Genomic DNA, 21,662 nt, shown 5'->3' with positions numbered 1-21,662 from the left:
TAGGACACACATATTTCACCCCCGGCCCATAGTGCAGATGTGGTATGGAAATGCAGCCCACTGGCACCGTAAGGGTGGAAGCCTCCTGCTAAGTGAGATGGAGCAGAAAGTTAAATGGGTCTGGACGAATGATTCTATTACAGAGCTGATGTTCTATCCCAGGCCTGCCAATGCCAAAATCATTCTTAACAAAGTAAACCTCTTTTCATTTGAGCTCTTTTGTTGGATCTCAGATACATACAGCTACATGGAATATGAATGGGTACTTGGACAAATTCTAGATTTAGCAAGGACCCCAAAAGCAAAAAAATTAAAACCAATACTGAATCCAAAAGAATGGTGAGAATGGTTTCAGCATCAGATCAAAAACAATGATGCCATTTTCCATGAAGTGCCCTGATTTGGGAATGACACATAAGTCAGCATTTATTTCTCTTTCTATGCACTTGTGGTGCCGGTTGATTGTCCTATGACAGCTATGTCCCTTTTTGCCTATGATGCAGCTAACAGTTGATTTCAGATTTTTAAATCTTGCTTGCAATCAGCTGTAGAATCAATTGCATCCATAGAAGTTTTGGTCAGCAGGGAAAAGGACATTGAACATTTCAATGTTGACTTTGAGTTCTGCAGAAAATCAAAAGTTGATCACCCCAAAACAACCAGTTAGGTTTGCCAGGGTCTGACTACAGGTTGTCAAAGCAATCATGGTAATGATCACTGAAACAAAAATCAAGGAATATTTATTGAGCACTTACTATGTGCCAGGCATTGGACGTACTTTGTAGTAATTTTGTGCTCACATCATAAGGGCACCATTATGGTTATCCTTGTTTTGCAGAGGATAAAACTGATACATAGAATTAGATAATTTGATGAAGACTACGTGGCTAGTAAGAAGTACAACTGGAAAGATTGCTAAGCCAGAGAGAGATTCAGCCTTTAAGTTCCCAGTTTTTTTTTTTTTTTTTTAATATAGTTAAAAATATAAAATCTGGGTCAGGCTATTTATGGAACAATTATAACAAAAATACTGGATGTTCCAGAATCCGTGCAGTTTATTGAGTCAGAAGTGGGGGTTTCCTTTCTTGACATGTGAGGATAAGTTTGATGTTATTATGATGTTCCTCTTTGTTTTAAAGGATTGGATTTGGGGATGGCTACATACCATGAAGAAGAAAATTAATCTTACCCTGCCTGAGAGTAAGGGAATAGACATTTATTTATATTGGAAATCTAATGCCTAGGGAGTCCAATAAGGATATGCTTTATAAAAAGAATTTTCTAACAACTCCAAAATGTGTACAGTAGATAAGTGTGGATAAAGACAATGGACAGTTTACACGTATGTGTGCCGACAGCTAAAAAACCTTGTGATTGGAGATACTGCGCACAGTGAAACAAATGGGGCTATTGAGCAGTGGAAAATCGCCTCATTAACTGAGTTCAGGAGTGGGCTCAGGTGGAGGACCCGTGTGCTCCTGATGTTGAGACAATAGGATAGTGTGATTTTTCCCCACACTTAAGGACAGAGTTCATAGTAAATAAATCTGTGATTAAAGTATAAAAACTGAAACTCTGAACCTGCTTATGAAAACACAACCACTAAAAAACAAAACAAACACGTATATGAAAGGTTTTTCTAATGTAAGATAAGATGCAGTAAGCATTAATCACTAAGATATGAATTTAGACGAATAAACATTTGAAAATACAGGTGTCAAATAATTATGCCAAACCTAATAAATGAAAGATGAACTAAAATACTGCTTAACGTGCCTGGCTGACAGAGAACTAATCTTTATTACATAAGGGGATTTTTTAATAACACAAATATGTCACAATCAAATAAAAGTATGGGGAAATTACTTTAGCAGGAGCATCACAGAAAAATGATATGTGTTAATTATCCAAAGAAAAACTTCAAATTTCATTAGTAATTTAAGAAACCATGAAAGAGAAGGAGAAACAAACATTCACCTACTGAAGTATACAAGTCTGATAATTCACAAAGTTGTTAATGTACAGAGCCATTAACAGACAGGTGAAGTCCCACAGTTGTTTGGATAGCAATTTAACAGTATTTTAAATTGAGGATCTATCCTTTTGTTACACAATCTAGATTATAGACCGAATGAGCTCATGGTCTCGTGGATTATAGACCACGAGATGCATTCACATGGTCACACAGAGATACATGTGGAAATAGCCAAGGTGGCCTTCAATAGACAAATGGCTAAAGAAGATATGGTCCATGTATACAATGGAATATTACTCAGCCATCAGAAAGGGTGAATACCCAACTTTTGCCTCAGCATGGATGGGACTGGAGGAAATTATGTTGGGTGAAATAAATTAAGCAGAGAAAGTCAGTCATCATATGGTTTCACTTACTTGTGGAGCATAAGGAATAATATGGAGGACATTAGGAGAGGGAAAGAAAAAGTGAAGGGGGGGTTTGGAGGGGGAGATGAACAATAAGAGACTGTGGGCTCTGAGAAACAAACTGAGGGTTTTGGAGGGGAGGGGTTTGGGGGGATGGGTGAGCCTGGAGGTGGGAATTAAGGAGGGCACGTATTGCATGGAGCACTGGGTGTTATATGTAAACAATGAATCTTGGAACACTGCATCAAAAACTAATGATGTATTGTACAGTGACTAACATAAATTAAATAAATAATAATAAAAACAAATTTTAAAAAGATACATGTGAAAGGATGTTCATCACAGTGTTATTCATAATAGTGAAACATTGGAAACACACTGAAAAGTTTACTAGTAAGGACGTTTTCAAGTAAATGACTCTTCAAACACATACAGATTATCTATGTAGTCCTAAAATGAATGAATTTGTATGTATATAGTGATGTATGAAGACCTATATTGTTTTAGTGAGAAAAAAGTTTTCAGAAATACATGTGGAATGGATTATTTTAGACAGATAAGTGTGTGTTATACAGTGTATGTGCACATAGGACTTATCTCAAAGAAACACACATACTGAAAAAAAAAGAAACATACTGGTGAAGGCGCTTAGTTCAAAAAATAGGTTGTGGTTTTATCTGTTATCAGAGAAGTGCATTCTTCTTTATTAAAAACTATATATAATATGTATGTGTTTGTATATATATGTACACACACATATATATAGTGATAATAAAAAGTGAAATGCAGGCTTATGATAAAAAGCCACTTTAAATAACAGTAATACTTAAAGATATATAGGTTTCTAATACTAATAATGGCTAGTAGTGTAGACAGGTGACAACAAAAATTTTTCTCAGCATATGGTGTCTGACAAACTCATTAATTGGGTTTTGAATTACCTAGCCATTAAAAAAACTGTCTTTCTGTATGTTTTTAATTCTTTCTGGAAAGAGAGAAGTCATTTTTATGTGCTGAGAACTAATAGTGGCTAGTGATAAAATGGTAAAAAACAGGAAAGAAAAGAAAAAGAAAAAAAAGAAAGAAAGAAAAAGGAAACAAGATCCCTAAACTTGAACAGGCTACAGACGTATAAACAGAAAATCTCAATATAGTGTTTGATAAGCAAATGTAAGGGAACCATAAAGTGGACAATGAATTCACTTGCAAACTTAGAGAAGATGTCCTCAATGAATCTTACATAGTGTGCAGGGGTTTTGTCAGTTAGACGAGGATTCCACATAGAATATACAATGATGAAAAAAATCTTGTCTTCCTTGTGGGTTTATGGTCTACTTAGGGATGTTTGTGTGTATGTATGTGTGCGTGTACATGTGTGTGTGCGTGTATGTGCATGCATGAGTGTGCGCATGTGTTAAGGGGAAAATAAACAGGATTGTCATGCAAATGGTGAATTCCCTTTACAGTTTAGTTGAATGTGCTATGAGAATGCAGAGAAGACAGTGCAAGAGACCTCTGGGTGTGCAAATGTTTAACATTATTGTTTCTTGTATATCTTTCATGCTAAGTAATAGTCATGGAGCCTCCAAGTAATTGCTGTGTGCTCTATTACCAGTGATTAAAGCAAAATGCGGTTGCATGTTTCTTGTCAGTGAATAATAATAATCAGCAAAGTCTGTGGCATCCTGGATGATTTAATTAAGAAAGGTGCAAAATGAATGAGTGTTTTTAGATGCGTGTTTCAATACAATGTTTTTCTTTACCTCTTCGGTTTACATCGTGTAATTTCAACTATTATCTATGAATCATACCCCTCTACAGCAGGCTTTGTCAACCTTGCCACTAAATGACATATTAGACAGATGATTCTTTGCTGGGGGACTACCCTATGCTTTGTAGGATGTTCAGCAGCATCTCTGGCCTCCTAACATTAGATGTTCCTTTCTATCACCTTTCTATCACCACCATATTACAGTGTCTTCAGACATTGCCAAATGCTCTCTGCGGGGAAGAATTTTTAACGCATTTCAAAGTAGAAACATGAATTGGAGAATATGCTATTTGTTAAATTTATAGTCACTTCCAAAGGAATCTCATAGTCTTAGAATACTCATATATTTTATGACCAAAACCAATTCTATCTGCCCAGGTCACCAATTTTCATGGTTAACATTATCTGCCATATTAAAATATATTATATTATGAAAACAGTGAGGTGCACTATTGGGTAAAGTTAGGTTATTTGTGCGCACAGAACAAAGTATAACTATATGATTACTAGAGAGTCATTATGACTCTCGTTTTAAAAAAAGAAAATCCGCTTTTTGTTATAGTGTTGGTTTAGAAAAGGACCACTTAATTTATGATGAATGCCTTGTAACTACTGGGTGTCATGTTGCAAATTTTTTTTTTTTTTTTTTACTTACCTAAAAATACCTCAAATAAAACAAAATGAACATGGGTGGACAGAATGACATAATATTATGGACCTGGATAGGTCCATGAAGACACTTGCACACATTTTATCAATGAATGTTTAACATTTTTTCTTTCTTTTTATTCTTCTGGTATGCAGTACATTATCATTCCAGTCTTTATGACTTTACCACCTCCTAGCAGTTATTCTATACAAGAATTTTCTTCTTTGTCATTCAAAGAACTTTAAAGAAGTACTTATTTAACTTTTTGGTTTAACATAACTTTATTAAAAGTCTAAGTTCTTCAGAGATGAATTTTAAGAATATGAAATAAAAAGTAAATAATACTGATTATCATGACACAAAGAAGAAAATAACTATGGGATGAAATTACACCTGCTTTTGGAGACAGTGGTCTAGTGCATGTGTGGTGTTTAAGAAGTGAAAATAGCATAAGGAGAAAGGTACTCGTAAACAGCATTGCCATTCTCAGAAAGGACATTGTAAGTGTCTCAAGACATTTAGTGATACTGGAATGTCATATTGTTATAAAGAGCTGGTAAAGGTGTTTTATTATGTATATTGAGCAATTCCTTCAAAAAAAATAATAGTTTTAAAGGATAATTTTTCCTCTTCCATTTTTTTACAGAAATATACCCAAATTTTTTGCAATTACAGTCTTCCTTTTACCTAGAATCAACAGTTTTTGGTATGTTTTAATTGTTTTTCAGTAAAGTTTTAGTTGTTTTTTTAGTCACTCTAAATTTTCAAAAATAATTACTTTATTTCTAGAGTAATTACTTTGTTTCTAGAGTAACTATACTAGATCACAGTGTGATTTGCCTGAAAGTAAATTTCACATCTTTTTTTTTCACAACAGTGTATCTATAAGGAATCATATAAATCTCTACTTCTTTTCTTCTGTGTATTAATATAAGATAGCTATAAGTAAAATTAATTTACTAATATTTAAGATATAATAGATTATAGAAATAATAGATCTCGATTTATGGGAGAGAGAACAAAATACTACATTTTATTAAGACTATAAGTATGTAATTTATAAGCTTCAACTTCAGTGGAGCACTGATTCTTAGTTTGGCATAAAAAAAAAAAAAGATAAGGAGTTTTACTGTATGACCCTCAAGAGCCACATGGTGCCTTGCCCTTGGAGATGCATTGAAACATCCTCATCTTTTTCATGTCTTTGTTCTTCTCCAATCTCTAACTCCCAGGCCTATTTCCATTTGCAGCTGTGTTCTTTGTTGCAGAGCAACAAGAGACACCAGCTGTGCTTACTTTATTGCACTGCTTATTGGGGCACTGATTTAGTTCTGGCCAAACATCTTGGGAGCTTCACCCTGGATAGCTTCCAGGATTCTAGTAGCCATTTTAAAATCATTACTCTGGGGCATAACTTCAGAAGCAGATAATTTCAATGAAATGAGGCTGACACTGCTATGCTACACAGTAAATTAAAAGTGCCTGTGAGGAGTCACATTGGACAACTAATAAGAGTGAAAACTGAACAAAAATTTCTAATTTTCACAACCTTTTTTTTCTCATAACTTATCTCTTGTGTTGGTTAGCTAGTGTTTTGTAACAAATCAACCCACAACCTAGTGGCTCAAAACAGCTTCCGTTTTACAGTGAACTACAAGAAAGATACAAATTAAGAAAACAATCCCATTTATAAGAGCATCAAAAAGAATAAAATACTAAGGAATAAATTTAAGGAGGTGAAAGATCTGTGAACTGAAATCTGTAGAACATCAATAAAATGAACTGAAGGGGACACAAATAAATGAAAAGGTATTCCATGTTCATGGATTAGAAGAATTACTATTGTTTAAATGTCCATTCTATCTGAAGTGACCTACAGATTCAATGCAACTCCAGTAAAATGTCAGTGGCAGTTTTCACAGAACTAGAACAAACAATACAAATATTTTCATGGAACCTCAAAAGACACCTCATAGCAAAAGCAATCTTTAGTGGGGGGGGGGCCACAAAGTTGGAGGCCTCACTTCCTGATTCCAAATTATATTACAAAGCTGTAGTAATCAAAACAGTATAGTATTGACAAAAAGCAGATGCCTAGATCGATGGAATAGAGAGATCAGAAGTACTCATGTATATATGGTCAATTGTTGACAAAGGAACCAAGAATACATAATGGGGAAAGGATATTCTCGTCAATGAATGGTGTTGGGAAAACTGGACAGCCACAAGAAAAACAATGAAACTGGATCATTATTTTACATCATAAACAAAAATCAACTCGAATGGGTTAAATACCTGAAATTGTAAAACTCCTGAAGGAAACATAAGCGTAAGTTCTTTGACATTGGTGTTTGTAATGATATTTTGGATTTAACACCAAAGGCAAAAGAACAAAAACAAAAATAAGTGACTGGGATTACATTGAACGAAGAAAGCTTCTACACAGCAAAGGAAACATTGACAAAGTGAAATGAAAACCTATGGACTGGAAGAACATATTTCATATGGACTGCTAGAGCAGCGTTTCACTAGTATAAAAGTGCAAGTTTCAAGGGTTCTTGAAGAAGGGGCCCAGAAGTTTTGCTGTCTTACTTTTGTTATATTATTATAACCACATCACTTGAAATCATAGTCTGTCAATCTTTATTGAATAATTACATGTTGACCCTTTTCACAAATACTTCGAAGAAAAGATTTTTTTTTGTTTTTGAGGAAAGATTTTGAAAAAAATATTGCCTCTTAATTTTTTGAACAACATTGTTCTTAAACCTGGTAAAAATTTATTACTGCTTCATTGTGTAATGATTAATATTTTCTTATATATATAATAAAGTTAGTTGTAAATGCAAAAAAGACCACTTAAGCCAATCTAGTTTCTCATTTTTATTCAAGGAGGTATATGAATCAGCAGATTATACTTTATGCTACTGCTGATTCCTTAGTTTCTCCATTTACTCCTTATGAAAGTAGACTAGACTTGGAATTCCCCTAAGAAAACTGATCAATTTATAATGGAAAATATTTCACTGGGATATTTTTTTTTCATCATAAGATGGACTCAATTCACAAACCTTATATTTGCTGAATATATTTTAATAAAATATATTCAAAGAATGATTTTCATGTGTATGCCCCTCAGTGTACAAAATTGGAATACAAAACAAAGCAATCAGAGTTTTGGCAGTTCTAAATGCAAGTCATGTGCATGTAGTTGCAAAAATATGATAAATGAAACTTCCATAGTGGTCAGTGGTGCATTTTGTTATATAAATTGGCCTTGGAGCTTGACATGTCTCTTGATGGAGATAATGTTTTGCTTTGTTTAAATAAACACAAATTAATTAAATTAATGTGTGCTACTGACCCTATGTTTTAATGAAAGCACATACATTGAAATTATTGCAAAGTTTTATAAATCAAAAAAAATTGTGTGTGAAATCACTGTTTTAGGACATATGATGTTGAAATTTCATTCTCAAAACTCAGACATGCAATACATTTAACTTCACTTTTCACTGAACTTGACTGCTAATTCTACTATTTCAAATTACTTTTTTGAGACACCATTTTGGATGTTTTCTTCATTTTGTCAGAGTCATATACAGAGCAAAGGAAAAATAACCCAGTCTAGAGTAAAGGCATAGCAATCAGGTGTGAAGTGGAATGCTCAGTGTTCAGGTATAGAGAGAAGGCTCAGCATGAGGTATGGTAAGCTCAACCATTAGATACAGAGTAAATTCATAGTGATCAAACATAGGGAAAAGCATAGTGATGAATAATTAAATAAAAACACTGTGATCAGTTCTAATTAGAAGGTACAGTAATGAGGCAGAGATAAAAGGGAAAGTGATCTGGTAAAGATGCACAAGTGAGCAAGAGGAATATTTGTGCTATTGTGGATTCCTAGTGCCATCTACCAGATGTCTCTTTTCCTACTAGTTTTCAGTTATCAGTCTTTGATGGTCATGGCTGCCTGTTCTCTGTTTCATTTGCAAGTCCTCTTGAGATCCCCTGAGTTTCTTTTAGCTAACTTCACTTCCTATCTTAGTAAATGGAAGATATTTTCTTGTGCCCCTCCACTGGTAAGGAGAGAACTCAGAAGATCAGATCAGACCTTTTTTTTTGCCTTCATAAATGAAATGGTCTCTTACATCCATTACCTTGTTCCTCTAAAGCACCATGGAATATTGGAGAAGTTGTGCTCCTTTGGAAGAGGGCACTACTCTGAAAGCTCATCACAGTATTGTGTGTATATAGCAACACACACACACACAAATATAAGAAAATTGAATGGCTTTTGTTTTATTCAAGTCTTTATGATAATTTGTTCCACAGCTATAAAAATGCAACAAACTAGAAAAATCTAAATGTGCATCAAAAAGCAAGTAGAATGTCATGTAAATATTGAAATTATATTTGTTTAGTTAACATGGAAATATCCATAACGTATTATTATGTATAGAAGAAGCTGCAGAGTGTTTTGTGTAGAATATACATAATCACATGATAGACTTTTGAATGAACCAAAATAAAGTTATGGAAAGACATACAAAATACAATAAGATTGCTTTTCTGAAGGGAATGACAGTGGAGTTTACAAAGGAAGACATTTGTTATACTTGTCTCTGGGTGCAATTTACAAAGTGCTTTATGTTTTCTCCTAGTGAGGGAAATTTACCGAAGTATCCCAGCCATTTCCCTCATCCCATAGGCCCTGGAAACTATCATTCTACTCTCTGCTTTATGAGTTTGAATATTTTAGATTCCACATATAAGTAAGATAATATATTTTTTCTTTCTGTGTCTGGTTATTTCTTTACCATGATGACCTCCAGTTTTATCTACATTGTTGCAAATGGCAGGATTCCCCTCTTCTTTAAGGCTGAACAATATCCATATATATGCCATATATATATATTTTTTCTTACTATACTTTCTCTAGTCATTTTTTTATTGATGGACATTTAGACATTGAGGTTGTTTCTATATCTTGGCTTTATAAATAATGCTGCAGTGACATGAGAGTATAGATATGTCTTTTAGATAGTGATTTCATTTACTTTGGACTTTTTACGTACTCAGAAGTGGGATAACTGGATCATATGATGGTTCTTTTAATTTGAGAAAACTTTATACTACTTTATATAATGGGTATACCAGTTTACATTTCCACTAATAGTGTATAATGGTTCCCTTTTCTGCACACTTTTGCCAACACTTCTTATCTTTTATCTTTCTTAGACTAGCCATTCTAACAGATATGAAGTCATATCTCATTGTGCTTTTCATTTACATTTCCCCGATGATTAATGACATTGAACAACTTTTCATGTACTCGTTAGCCATTTGCATGTCTTTTGAAAAATGTCTCTTCAGATCCTTTGCATATTTTTAATCAGACTACTTGTTTTTTTTTTGTCTATTGAGTTGTGTGAGTTTCTTTTATATTTTGGATATTTATTCTTTACCAAGTATATAGTTTGCAAATATTTTCTCCTATTTCCAATGTTGTGTTTTCACTCTGTTGACTGTTTTTTATGCTGTGCAGAAGCTTTTTAGCTTGGTGCAATTCCATTTGTCGATTTTTGTTTTGTTTTCCATATTTTGTTGTCATATCCAGAAAATCATTGGCAAGACCAACGTCAAGAAGCTTCCTCTATATTTTCTCCTAGGTTCTTTATTCTATTTTACTCTACGTATCTGTTTCGATACTGTTTTGATTATTGTGGCTTTGTAATATATCATGAAATCGAAAAGTGAGGTTCTTCCAGTTTTGTTCTTTTTGTTCAAGTTTGCTTTGGCTATTCAGGGTCTTTCGTGTTTCTATATGAATTTAGAGGTTCTGGGAGGGATTGTACTGAATCTGTAAATCACTTTGGTTAGTAAGGGCATTTAAAAATAGTAATTCACCTTAATATTTTAAATAGAAAAAACAGAATTTACAATAAACAAATCAAATAAATATCTGTTACAGGTAATAGGAATAATTCAGATAGAATAATTTAAATTAAAAGTCTACTTTTCTTAACTGAAATCTGAGATTTTATTGCATTCATTAAACAAGAGTACATTGAAATAAAGAGTAAAAGTTTTCAGGGAACAAAAAGAAAGAGATTTATAAAATTAAAATAAGATGCTGAAATTAAAACAAATAATAATCAGTGGACTGAATTATGTGATGAACATAGCTGAAGACTAAGTTGGAGATCTCACAAATAAAGCCAGAGACATCAGGCATTGTGTAGCACAAACCAGGCAAAGTAGAACACCTATGTGACTCAGTAGTAGACATGGGTGATCAACTGGAAATATTTTACTTTTGTTGTGGAAGGGAGAATAAAAATATTGGACAAAAGAAAACCCGAGTTTTCAACTTAAAGAAATATAAATAAGCATCAAACAGGAAAACTAATTTACTAATTTGAAAACCCACATATCAGATACCCTTGGATAATGAAGAAATTTTAAAATGTAACATAAAAAATATTTTTAAGGACAAATATTTCTCTATATTACAGTTTTCATGAGAAAAGATAGAAATGAAAAGGCAATAGCAAACTATATTAAAAAATTCTACTTTAATCCCAGCAGCAAAATTATCAGATATTAGAGAAAATAATTTTTTTATATATGAAAGGACTCAGAAAATTTCAGACATGGAAAGATTAGGAAAAATCAGCAGCCACATCTAGCAGGAATACTCTAAAAATACATATTCTGACGTTTAGCAAATTACTAAACTATACAGGATTTCAAGATAGAAGAATATATTGGGTTTAGAAAAAAGAAATATGCTATATGCACTAAGAATTATGAAAAATCATTTGATCTTGACCCTTGTAACATTCTAATTTTTGTGACAAATCTTAGAAATAAAGGTTTTTGCATATTTTCAGATTATTAGAGTTACATTAACTGATTTTGCAGAGAATATTTTTATATAATCAAATAGTGCTTATTCTTGATTTTTTAAAAAATAATTTATGGAAATAAACAAAGACCAACCAAATGCTAAAGAGCAAAGTCTATTTATTCAGAGTTTGCTGTAACAAGAGAGTTAACCACAATCATTGCATTTTGGCAGAGACTCAAAATCAGGCGGAAGAGTGTGAGAGGTTTATAGTGGACAAAAGAGGAAGTTTTGAGTGTGCCATGATTGGAAGCTGTTATCACAGAGAAGCTATAGGTGAGCTACCTAGAAACAGAACATCTTTTGTGATTGGTTAAGAATGTGAGTCTTGCTTTATCTGATTGCTTTTAAGTTGAAAATGGGGAAAACTGCAGAGAAGGTACAGTTATTGTAAGTTATTGATCAAGTCCTGGTCATTTGGGGTTGAACGTTTGACTTCCTGGATTGTTGTTAAGGAGAATCATTTAACCTCCTACATGCATGATTTATGGAAATAAGTAGCCTGTCTCCTGGGTTCTTTATTGTAGATAGCAGGTTGATTTCTTGGACTGCTTGCTACAGATTATGAGTCAGAGTTCTATTTTTATATATGGCCTAGACATTGTCCATTTATATCCAGCCTCTCAAACAAAAACATAGAAAAATCACAAAAATAATTTTTTGTAGAGGAAGTACATAATATAATGTATATTACAATGACTTAAAACATATAACTAACAAAAATTAAAAGTGAAAAGATGGTAAAGTATTGATAGTTCCTCAGAAATCATTAAGGGCATATTTGCTGCCTAAAATTATTGAAGCAAAATATAGGAATTTAATTAACCATTTTATCCATAGTGATAAAAGTCGCAAACATAATTAAAATTAATAATGTAATTAAATCATGTAATGGGAGAGGTATTGGGAGATAACTCTGATGCAATGAATTCTTCATTTTCAGTTATGGTATATCAATGAATATTTTTCAATTGTGATAGAATTAAAATTTTAAATTTTAATGAAACAACAAGCAGTAGGCCAAAATTTGGTACACTCAAAAGTGAATCTGGTGAGAGTAGGTATAGGAACTAAGAAGTAAAAAGGCTTCTAATTGTATGTATATATGGTTTAGTTGTAATTTGTTTTGTTTTTCTATTTTAAAAATACATAGACTGTGCTACTATGCTATTTTAGAAATCCATTTCCCTAGCTAATTGGTTAAAATAAATAAATAAATTAGAGTTTTTTACTCAGTGATTAAAGGTAGTGATTGAATATGAATTATCTGTGTAAATATAAATATTAAGACATTATATAAATATGTATATATAATAAACAGTGTATATATTACGAGTATAAGCTATAATCTTTTAGTAAATTCTTCTCAACTTTTATTGACAACTTTGTTATCAAGCAAGGACAAAATATTTTTATCCTTGTATTCTGTTTTGTGTTGTCTTTTTTGTTGTTTTTGGTTTTGTTTCTGGTTTTGTTATTATTGAATGAAAATTCAACTGAAACAATATTGCATTATTCAGAACAATGCTGAATTTGGTAATTTTTAAAATTTTTCTAATAGAATCCTTTCCAAACAGTGAAAAGTAAAGCTATTTATAGAAACAATTCTAATTTTTTATAAGAAACATGTTAAATCAGCAATAGTACATGGGCTTAATTACCACACTCAGTACATTAAACAAATAATTGGTGAATACTCAGAGAAGTATTAAAGTTTTCAATTATGTGTGTGTATATATATGATATTTTCATACATATATGAAAATTTTCTCCACTTCAAAAAGCATTTTCTCTTAAAGATCACATAATTTTATTTTGCATACAATGAACAACTCTCCAAATTATGTTCATCAGATTCTAATAGGTTGACTAATTTAAAGTTTGAATATAAAGAACACGTAGATTTTTATTTAAAAGTACTAACTATATTAGAATCAAGTACAGAGCCTAACCTTTTATTTGGTAAAGTATAGTCATTACTCAAAAGCAATGAAGGATGGTTGGGGAGAAACCTGTTAATACCTTCTATATTACAGAATTTAAGCAGGAAAATAAAATCCATCGCCAGTTAGATCAAGAGCAGAAGTTACATAGTGGAATCAGTTACAGAAATGAAAAGAGAGGTGAAAAACAAAGTCGTGGACCATGAGACAACCAGGGAGGGAGTTTAGTATCCCTAGGGCTGGAAGAGTAGTGTTACCTGACCCAGGATCTGGGCTTGATTGCCTTGACCCATGGAAGAAGGAAGCGAAGAGGGAGCTGGGACTATTGCAGAAAAGCAAGACACTGCCAGAGATACCATCTTAAGCCAAAGATACCATCTTAAGATACCATCTTAAGCCAGACACACCTTTCTTTTCTGTATTGCAATTTTCCTGTATTGCAATATTGCAATTTTCCTCTAGCATCTGTTTTTATTTGTTGGTGAGGAAGGCTGCAGAAAAGCACAACAGTGTTGTCAGTACCAGGCAAATGCTTCCCCTAACTATTCTACTACACATCTTTATTTTATAAAATATATATAATGACTTGGCTTTTGAGCATGTAGACAGAGGGGTGAAATATAACACTACCTCTCCCGACATAGATGCACTTGGACTGCCATCACATACCATCAAGGAAACATACATGCACGCCAAAATGTGGAAGACTAAACTGAATGGATCTCTTAAACTCCATCCTGACTGGTTGGAGAGATAGAATACAGAGGAAAGAATGTCATATACCAAAGCAGAGAGGACCAGGCTTGAATTTTGCCTTTTCTAATTGTCAACTACACAACCTTTTGAACCTCTGTACCTCCATCTGTAAAATAGCGTTAAATGTAATTTTCTTAATAGATTAAGGTCATTATTAAATTGAATGGCATATAAAGGAATGCTTTTCACATCATTGGTAGTAAATGCGTATTACTTCCTTAATGATTTTTTTTTCTATTTAAGGACTATAATATAAAATTTACTTGAATAATGTGCAATTTTACACTAAGCAGTTCCATAAAAGGGATCTAATTGAAAATACACAGAACTTAATGATAGCCATGATTTAAAATGCATGGTTACAACAGTGATTTTTGTTTTGGTACCAGATGTTTCAGAAGTGTTCTTGCAGAACAATTTTTTTTTTTAAAAAATCCAATGAGTCCTGGGTGAATACTCAAAGCTTTATCAAATTACACGATGACTGGAATCCTGTGTTATTGCTCTGTTGGTGAAATTACAGTCCTCCTGTGTAGAATGAAATTTAAGCTGTATCTTGGTAACTATTGCTTTTTCCCAATCCCTGGAAAATCCTTCTGAGAATTAAGTCCTATGAGATTCCTTCATAGAGATGCTCTTTGCCTTCATACATCCTCAGCTGATTTTTACTCAAAAGTTCTTGCTCAACATTAATTCACTTGAGATTTTCACAGGGCTGTGAACTCCAACAAGTCATGCATAATGATTTCAATCTCAGAGAATATTTGCTTGTATTAAAATGCTTTATTAAATATTTGAAATTGGTCTTTAGAGACTTTGAAGAAAGTCCACTCTTCTGCTTCTCCATTGATATGTAACTTTCCAAAATACATGCTATTTATAAAGCATAGTATAAAAAGAAACCAAATGAAAAGAGTGACACAGGGCAATTCCCAAAGGAAACAGGGCTTACGTTTTATAGTAGAAAAGATATCTTGAAAGCTTTTTTATGTACTTTAATCTTTTTTTTTTTTTTTAGATTTTTTTGTATAGAACATCAGCTGAAAAGTACTAATCCTTAGCATGGGAACAGCTAAGTGTGTGCCACAGGAAATATTTAACATGAAAATATTGTGTACTAAGTAGCCAATGATACTTTAAAAGGAAATGTTTCTATGATTGTTTTTTGTGGGAAATGGTTGTAAAAATTAAGAAAACTTATAAAGCACTTTTAAAGTTTTCTTTGATTAGAAGCTAGTTATATAGGGCTATTGGTTTAATATCTATTGACCAAATGTATATAATAATTTCCAGAAAATTTAGATTACTTTAATATTTTAGTAGACTAACGGACTTTTAGGGATTACTTCATATATTTTTATTTAGAAATCTAGTATTATAAAGAATAATTTTCTCTGTTCTACTATGTATATAATTAGGACACATAGCATGAGTAGAGGAATAGAATTGTCTAATGTGGGATACCCTTCTCAGAATACATAAATACTGATTTTTTTCTCTTAAACATTAAACCAGGAATAGAAATCCTTCATTAACATAACTAATATATTTCATTAATTTACTTAAAAATGTCAACAGTTATATCACTAGTAGTGCCTAATGTTTAAAATAATCAAATACACTAATTTCTATCTAATTTAATTTATCAACTTGTGAGATTAACTTTTTATTTTATCTCACTTATGATATAGCTGGCATCAAATAGCAAAGGGAATTATCCATCATTTTATTGTGAATTATAACTTTAGATTGTTATCCAGATTCAGTGAAAGAACACCTGTAAATTCTGAGAATAAACGTAATTTCTTTCCACTGTAGCTGTAACATATTTTATTAGTTTGCTAAGGCTCCTGTACCAAAGTACAACTGAGTAGCTTAAACAACAGTTTTTGTCTCACTGTTCCAAAAGCTAGAAGTCTGAGGTCAAAAGTGTCAGCAGGGTCATGTTCCCTCCTAAAATACTAGAATAGGGTCTGTCCCTAGTCTCTCCTTTAGCTTCTAGTGGTTTGTTGGCAATTTTTGAGTGCCCTTGGTTTGTAGAGGAATCACTCCTATTTCTGTCTTAATCTTCACATAAAGTATTCTCTATGTGTGCTTGCGTGTGTTTCCAAATTTCCTATTTGTATAAGGATACCAGGCATATTAGAGTAGGGGTCCACACTACTCCAGCTTGACCTTGTCTTAGTTAATTACATCTACAATGATCCTATTCCCAAATAAGATTGCCTTGATGTGCTAGAGTCTAGATGTCCAATTCAGGAACTTTGAGGGGAAACAATTCAACCCTTAACATATACCCTAAACCGATCTATTTTTTATTATCTATTTTTAATGAAAAAAGGGCACTCTTTTTACTTTTTTTTTTTTAAGATTTTGTTTATTTATTTGAGAGAAAGAGAGAAAGAGAGGGAGAACACAGAGGAAGAAGCAGACTCCCTGCTGAGCAGGGAGCCTGATTCAGGTCTCAATCCCAGGACCCTGAGACCATGACCTGAGTCAAGGCAGACCCTTAACCGACTGAGCCCCCAGCCCCCCAAAGCCTTTTTTCTAATGTAAAAGAACTTCTAAAAGCACTAATGCTTCTTAAAATGTTGCCTTCTAGGTTTCAAGTCAATAAGAGTATAAAATATGTATATATATATTCTTTTCTTTTGACCTGAAACCCCCTTACCAATTCTTCTTGGTAAGAAATTCTTAGAACAATTAGCCAAAGGACTTATTTTCCATCCTGGCTCTTTATTTTACCCTTACTGTGTTCAAGGGGCAGGCTGATTTTCAGTTGGGCTGTGCTGTACATAAATGTGAGCTCCCTTTGACCAGCAATCTGTGTACTTAGAGTGGTGGTCTGATACCTTCAGATGCCATCAAAGCAAAGTGATAGAGGTCATTTGTTCTACCTTACTTCACACAAGTAATCAGAATTGCCAAACACCTGTGAGACTGACTATATAGAGATGTGTAACAGTTAGTGACCATACATTCTGACCAGGGTAGAGAGTTAATATATTTTCTTTTTCTCTCCAGGATCCTGTCTCTGCTCACTTCTCTGTACTACTTTTACCATCACTTAGTCAACACTACCAGGCTACCTTTTTTCTTTTATTTTTTTCTTTGTTGTTTTTCATTTCACTTTTCCCTGCATTCATGCTTTTCAGCTTTCACTTAACAAGGCTGGACTTTTATAAACACATTAAGCCAAGCGGAACAAATTTTTTTTTAATTTTATTTTTTGTGTTTTTTTTGTCATGTGGTGTCCCAGCCAGTTACCACAAAGGAGGTGTGATCTTGGACTATTTGTCTTTCTCAGCTTTCTCTTTGGAATGATTGCTTGGGGACTATTTTTAAGACACTAAATACAATTTAATCCTAAATAACTATTGCAAAGCCAGAGAACATTTTAAAATTGAGGATTTTATAAGTGTGGCTTCTTAAAAGATGGCCTTTATTTTAATGTTTTCTGTCTATACCATTCTCTCTCTCTCTCTCTTTTTTTTTTTAAGATTTTATTTATTTATTTGACAGATAGAAATCACAAGTAGGCAGAGAGGCAGGCAGAGAGAGAGAGGAGGAGGCAGGTTCCCTGCTGAGCAGAGAGCCGGATGTGGGCCTCGATCCCAGGACACTGGGACCATGACCTGAGCCGAAGGCAGAGGCTTTAACCCACTGAGCCACCCAGGCGCCCCCCGTTCTCTCTTTTGATCTCAGTAATTCTTGTATATGCCCAATATGAACAGCATTTTTCAAATTAAATCAAGGATTTGACTAATATAATTTTGTAACACTGTAGTTACAATATGGACTTTTCATATTTTTTGTAGTTTTTTCTGGGCACTTTTTCTGGGCACAGATTTAATTTTCTTCAATGTGCTATCAACAAAAATTCCTCCTAAACCAATTTCTATTTGTAGATGTCTACCTACTGATACTCTCTGAATAGGTTGGAGAGATGAATGTGAGCTATAGAACAACTGTGACATCACAGAAAAAGTCCTTGAAACTTTTTTCCCTTATTTTAGTATTTATTTTATTTTATTTATATTTTTATTAACATATAATGTATTCTTTGCTTCAGGGGTACAGGTCTGTGAATCTTCAGTATTACACAATTCATAGCACTCACATAGCACATACCCTCCCAACATCCCTCCCATAACCCAGACACCCCATCCCTCCCATCCCCCCTAACAATCCTCTGTTTCCTGAGATTAAGAGTCTCTTATAGTTTGTTTTCCTCCCTGGTCCCATCTTGTGTCATTTTTCCCTCCCTACCCCCATGACTCCCCACCCTGCCTCTCAAATTCCTCATATCAGGGAGATCGTATGATAATTGTCTTTCTCTGATTGACTTATTTCGCTTACCATAATACCCTCTAGTTACATCCATGTTATTGCAAATGGCAAGATTTTGTGTGGGGTTTTTTTTGATGGTCGCATAGTATTCCAGAGTGTGTGCGTGGGTGGGTGGAATGGAGTACTATGCACCCAAAATATTTTGACTGCATAGTAGTCCATTCTACACACACACACACAAACACACACACACACATATGTGTTATTATTTAATCTACCAGTCTTGTTTAGATTTCCCTAGTTTTACTTGTATGCGTGTTTAGGTCTGTGTGATTTATCACAGGTCTATGTTCATGTATCCCATGCCATAATCAAAATACTGGGTAGTTCTAACATCATGAAGATGCCTCATGTTGCTCTTTTATAACCAGTATCCCCTAAGTCTACCTCCACTTCTTCCACCTGACAGCTGGAAGTCTGTTAATGATTTCTAAAATGTCATCATTTCAAGAATGTTAAATAAATGAAATCATAGAATATATCACCTTATGGGACTGGCTTTTCTCCACTGGGTATAATTGCTTGAAGATTCACCAAATGGCTGCATGTGTCATGCTGCGTGTTTATTTTTCATTGCTGAGTAGTATTCCATACCATCGATTGCCACAGTCTGTTTAACTATTTTCCCAGTAACGTACATCTGGGTCATTTATAGTTTGTGGCTACTACAAATAATGCTTCTGTGAATATCTATGAAGAGTTGCAAGCACTGTTTTATGTTGACATGTGTTTGCATTACTTCTGCATAAATGCCCAAGACTACAATTTTCAGGGTTGTACGTTAAATGTGTGTTTGATTTTATAGGAATCTGCTAAACGTACATTTCCCCCTGCAATGTACAAGTGACCTAGTTTCTCAGTATTCTTGCCAGCATTTAGTATCATCATGTTTTATTATTCATTATTAAAGATATCGTTTAGACACCACACAGCCCTCCCCTTCTGAGTATGTATAATTGCTAATCATATTTCTGCTTATAATATCAATGTAAAATACCATTTAGAGGCCAGAATCTTAACATACTATTAAAAGTTCATGTACATTTATAATCTGCTAATAAGGATTGTCAGAAGAACAAGGCATACTAATTTTATTAAGTTTTCTAGGATGCGTTGAAGACAAAGAACGAGCATCGCTTGAAGTTGACTCTGCATTTCAACAGAAAAGTAAAATCTTTATAGTTAAACAGATATTAGGCCCTTAATAATTGTTCCATACCTAAATAATTGAAGTACTTATTAAAACTAAAGACTGGGGGCGCCTGGGTGGCTCAGTGGGTTAAAGCCTCTGCCTTCGGCTCAGGTCATGATCCCAGGGTCCTGGGATCGAGCCCTGCATCGGGTTCTCTGCTTGGCAGGGAGCCTGCCTCACCCTCTCTCTGTGCCTGCCTCTCTGCCTACTTGTGATTTCTGTCTGTCAAATAAATAAATAAAATCTTTAAAAAAAATAAATAAATAAAGACTGAAAATTGTCAGTGCTTCCATAGTCAAATACCAAGATGAATGCAGAATTTCATACAGAATTACTTGATTGTGAAAATATTTTTGGTTGCTACATAACCTGAATTAGTAGGTGGAATTTTTTTTAGTTAGGCAGAATAAAATATCAAGTATGCACTATTAGATGATTCATCAAGTACATTTCATGAATAAATGAGAGCTCTTAACCCACTAAATCTACAGTAAGTTACATAGGCCCTAATAGATGGTTGTCTTGTTATACCTAGATCAGTCTTCATTTGAGAATAACTGAAATATGGTATAAATGTACCTAATTATGCAAATAGTATTTGAAATATATAAACAGAAAAGAAATAAGCAGAATACAGCTGCTAATTTTACCTCAAAATACAGTATTCTAAAGTTTATAAATTCCTTTAATGTACACTTTAATTTTAAAAAATCCAGTGTAATAGGCATATTCTGATACCCATTGTAGAAAGACAATTATGTTGGTACTATATAGAAGAACCCAAAGGAATGAGAACTGAACCTTGAGGACCAGTTTGGGCACTCATTAATAGTCCTAAAATAAAAATGACATAAATCATGGAAAATGGTTTGAAGCTGCTATTTTGATGCTACTGATAATTTAATGTCAACTCAACCGCATTGCCCCGTAATCACAAACCATCTGACCTGCCATTTTCTGAATAGGTATATAATAGGTAACGCGTGTTCTCACCTTACCTTTAAATTTACCTCACAGTTGAACACCAGTTTGATTCTTGATCATCAGTCCAACCTACCCCTGATTATGTGAGTGTCAAAAGAGGCCTTTCACAGTGTTATTGGCACACACACACACACACACACACACAAATATTAAAATATTGGAAATCAAATATTTTCTTTTGGCTTCTCATCTGATACAGTTGTTGGCAGGGGACAGATGTTTAACAGATAAACCAAGAATTAAATTTCGTAAGATACATCTATTATAGTGTTCCATAGGTACGTCAGTGTAACCTTTTTCTGTGTATAAGTCATGTGCTCAATATTACCACACACTAAAATTTGTTTTCCTGAATGCACAGGTACCTCTGTTCTACAGGTGACAGCTACTGATGCGGACGACCCTACCTATGGAAACAGTGCCCGTGTGGTGTACAGTATTCTCCAGGGACAGCCCTACTTCTCCGTAGATCCTAAAACAGGTTAGTGCATTTTTGTATAATTTGTGTGCCTGTGTGCTGGAATAAAAGAAAGCAATGTTTTTATTTCTGTGTCTTCTCCTACATCAGACATTGTTGTTTTAGCACATTCTAAAATGCCCTTGCTTTTTCTAACATGATGTGGTTGAATAATTGAAGGTAAATTCACTGTTTTCTTTAGCATTTTGATTATCCAGCAGTTATACCAGTAAAAATTTCTCACTTTTGCATGTCTTTGTATCAGTTA

General features: G+C 33.6%; 1 protein-coding gene across 2 annotated transcripts in view; it reads left to right on the top strand.

Annotated features, from left to right (window-relative positions):
• LOC111153431 (cadherin-18) overlaps positions 1-21,662 on the top strand; it is a 321,039-nt gene that overhangs the window by 80,917 nt on the left and 218,460 nt on the right. For both annotated transcript variants that reach the window (XM_022512443.1, XM_022512444.1), the window contains exon 3: positions 21,299-21,418. In XM_022512443.1, coding sequence (XP_022368151.1) covers positions 21,299-21,418 — 120 coding nt within the window. The remainder of the gene's footprint in view (positions 1-21,298; positions 21,419-21,662) is intronic.

The sequence above is a fragment of the Enhydra lutris genome, unplaced genomic scaffold (genome assembly GCF_002288905.1).
Source record: "Enhydra lutris kenyoni isolate GAN:26980312 unplaced genomic scaffold, ASM228890v2 scaffoldscaffold32, whole genome shotgun sequence".
NCBI classification, from domain to species: domain Eukaryota; kingdom Metazoa; phylum Chordata; class Mammalia; order Carnivora; family Mustelidae; genus Enhydra; species Enhydra lutris.
Note: the sequence above shows the minus strand (reverse complement) of the source record. Positions and strands in the feature narration are given on the sequence as shown.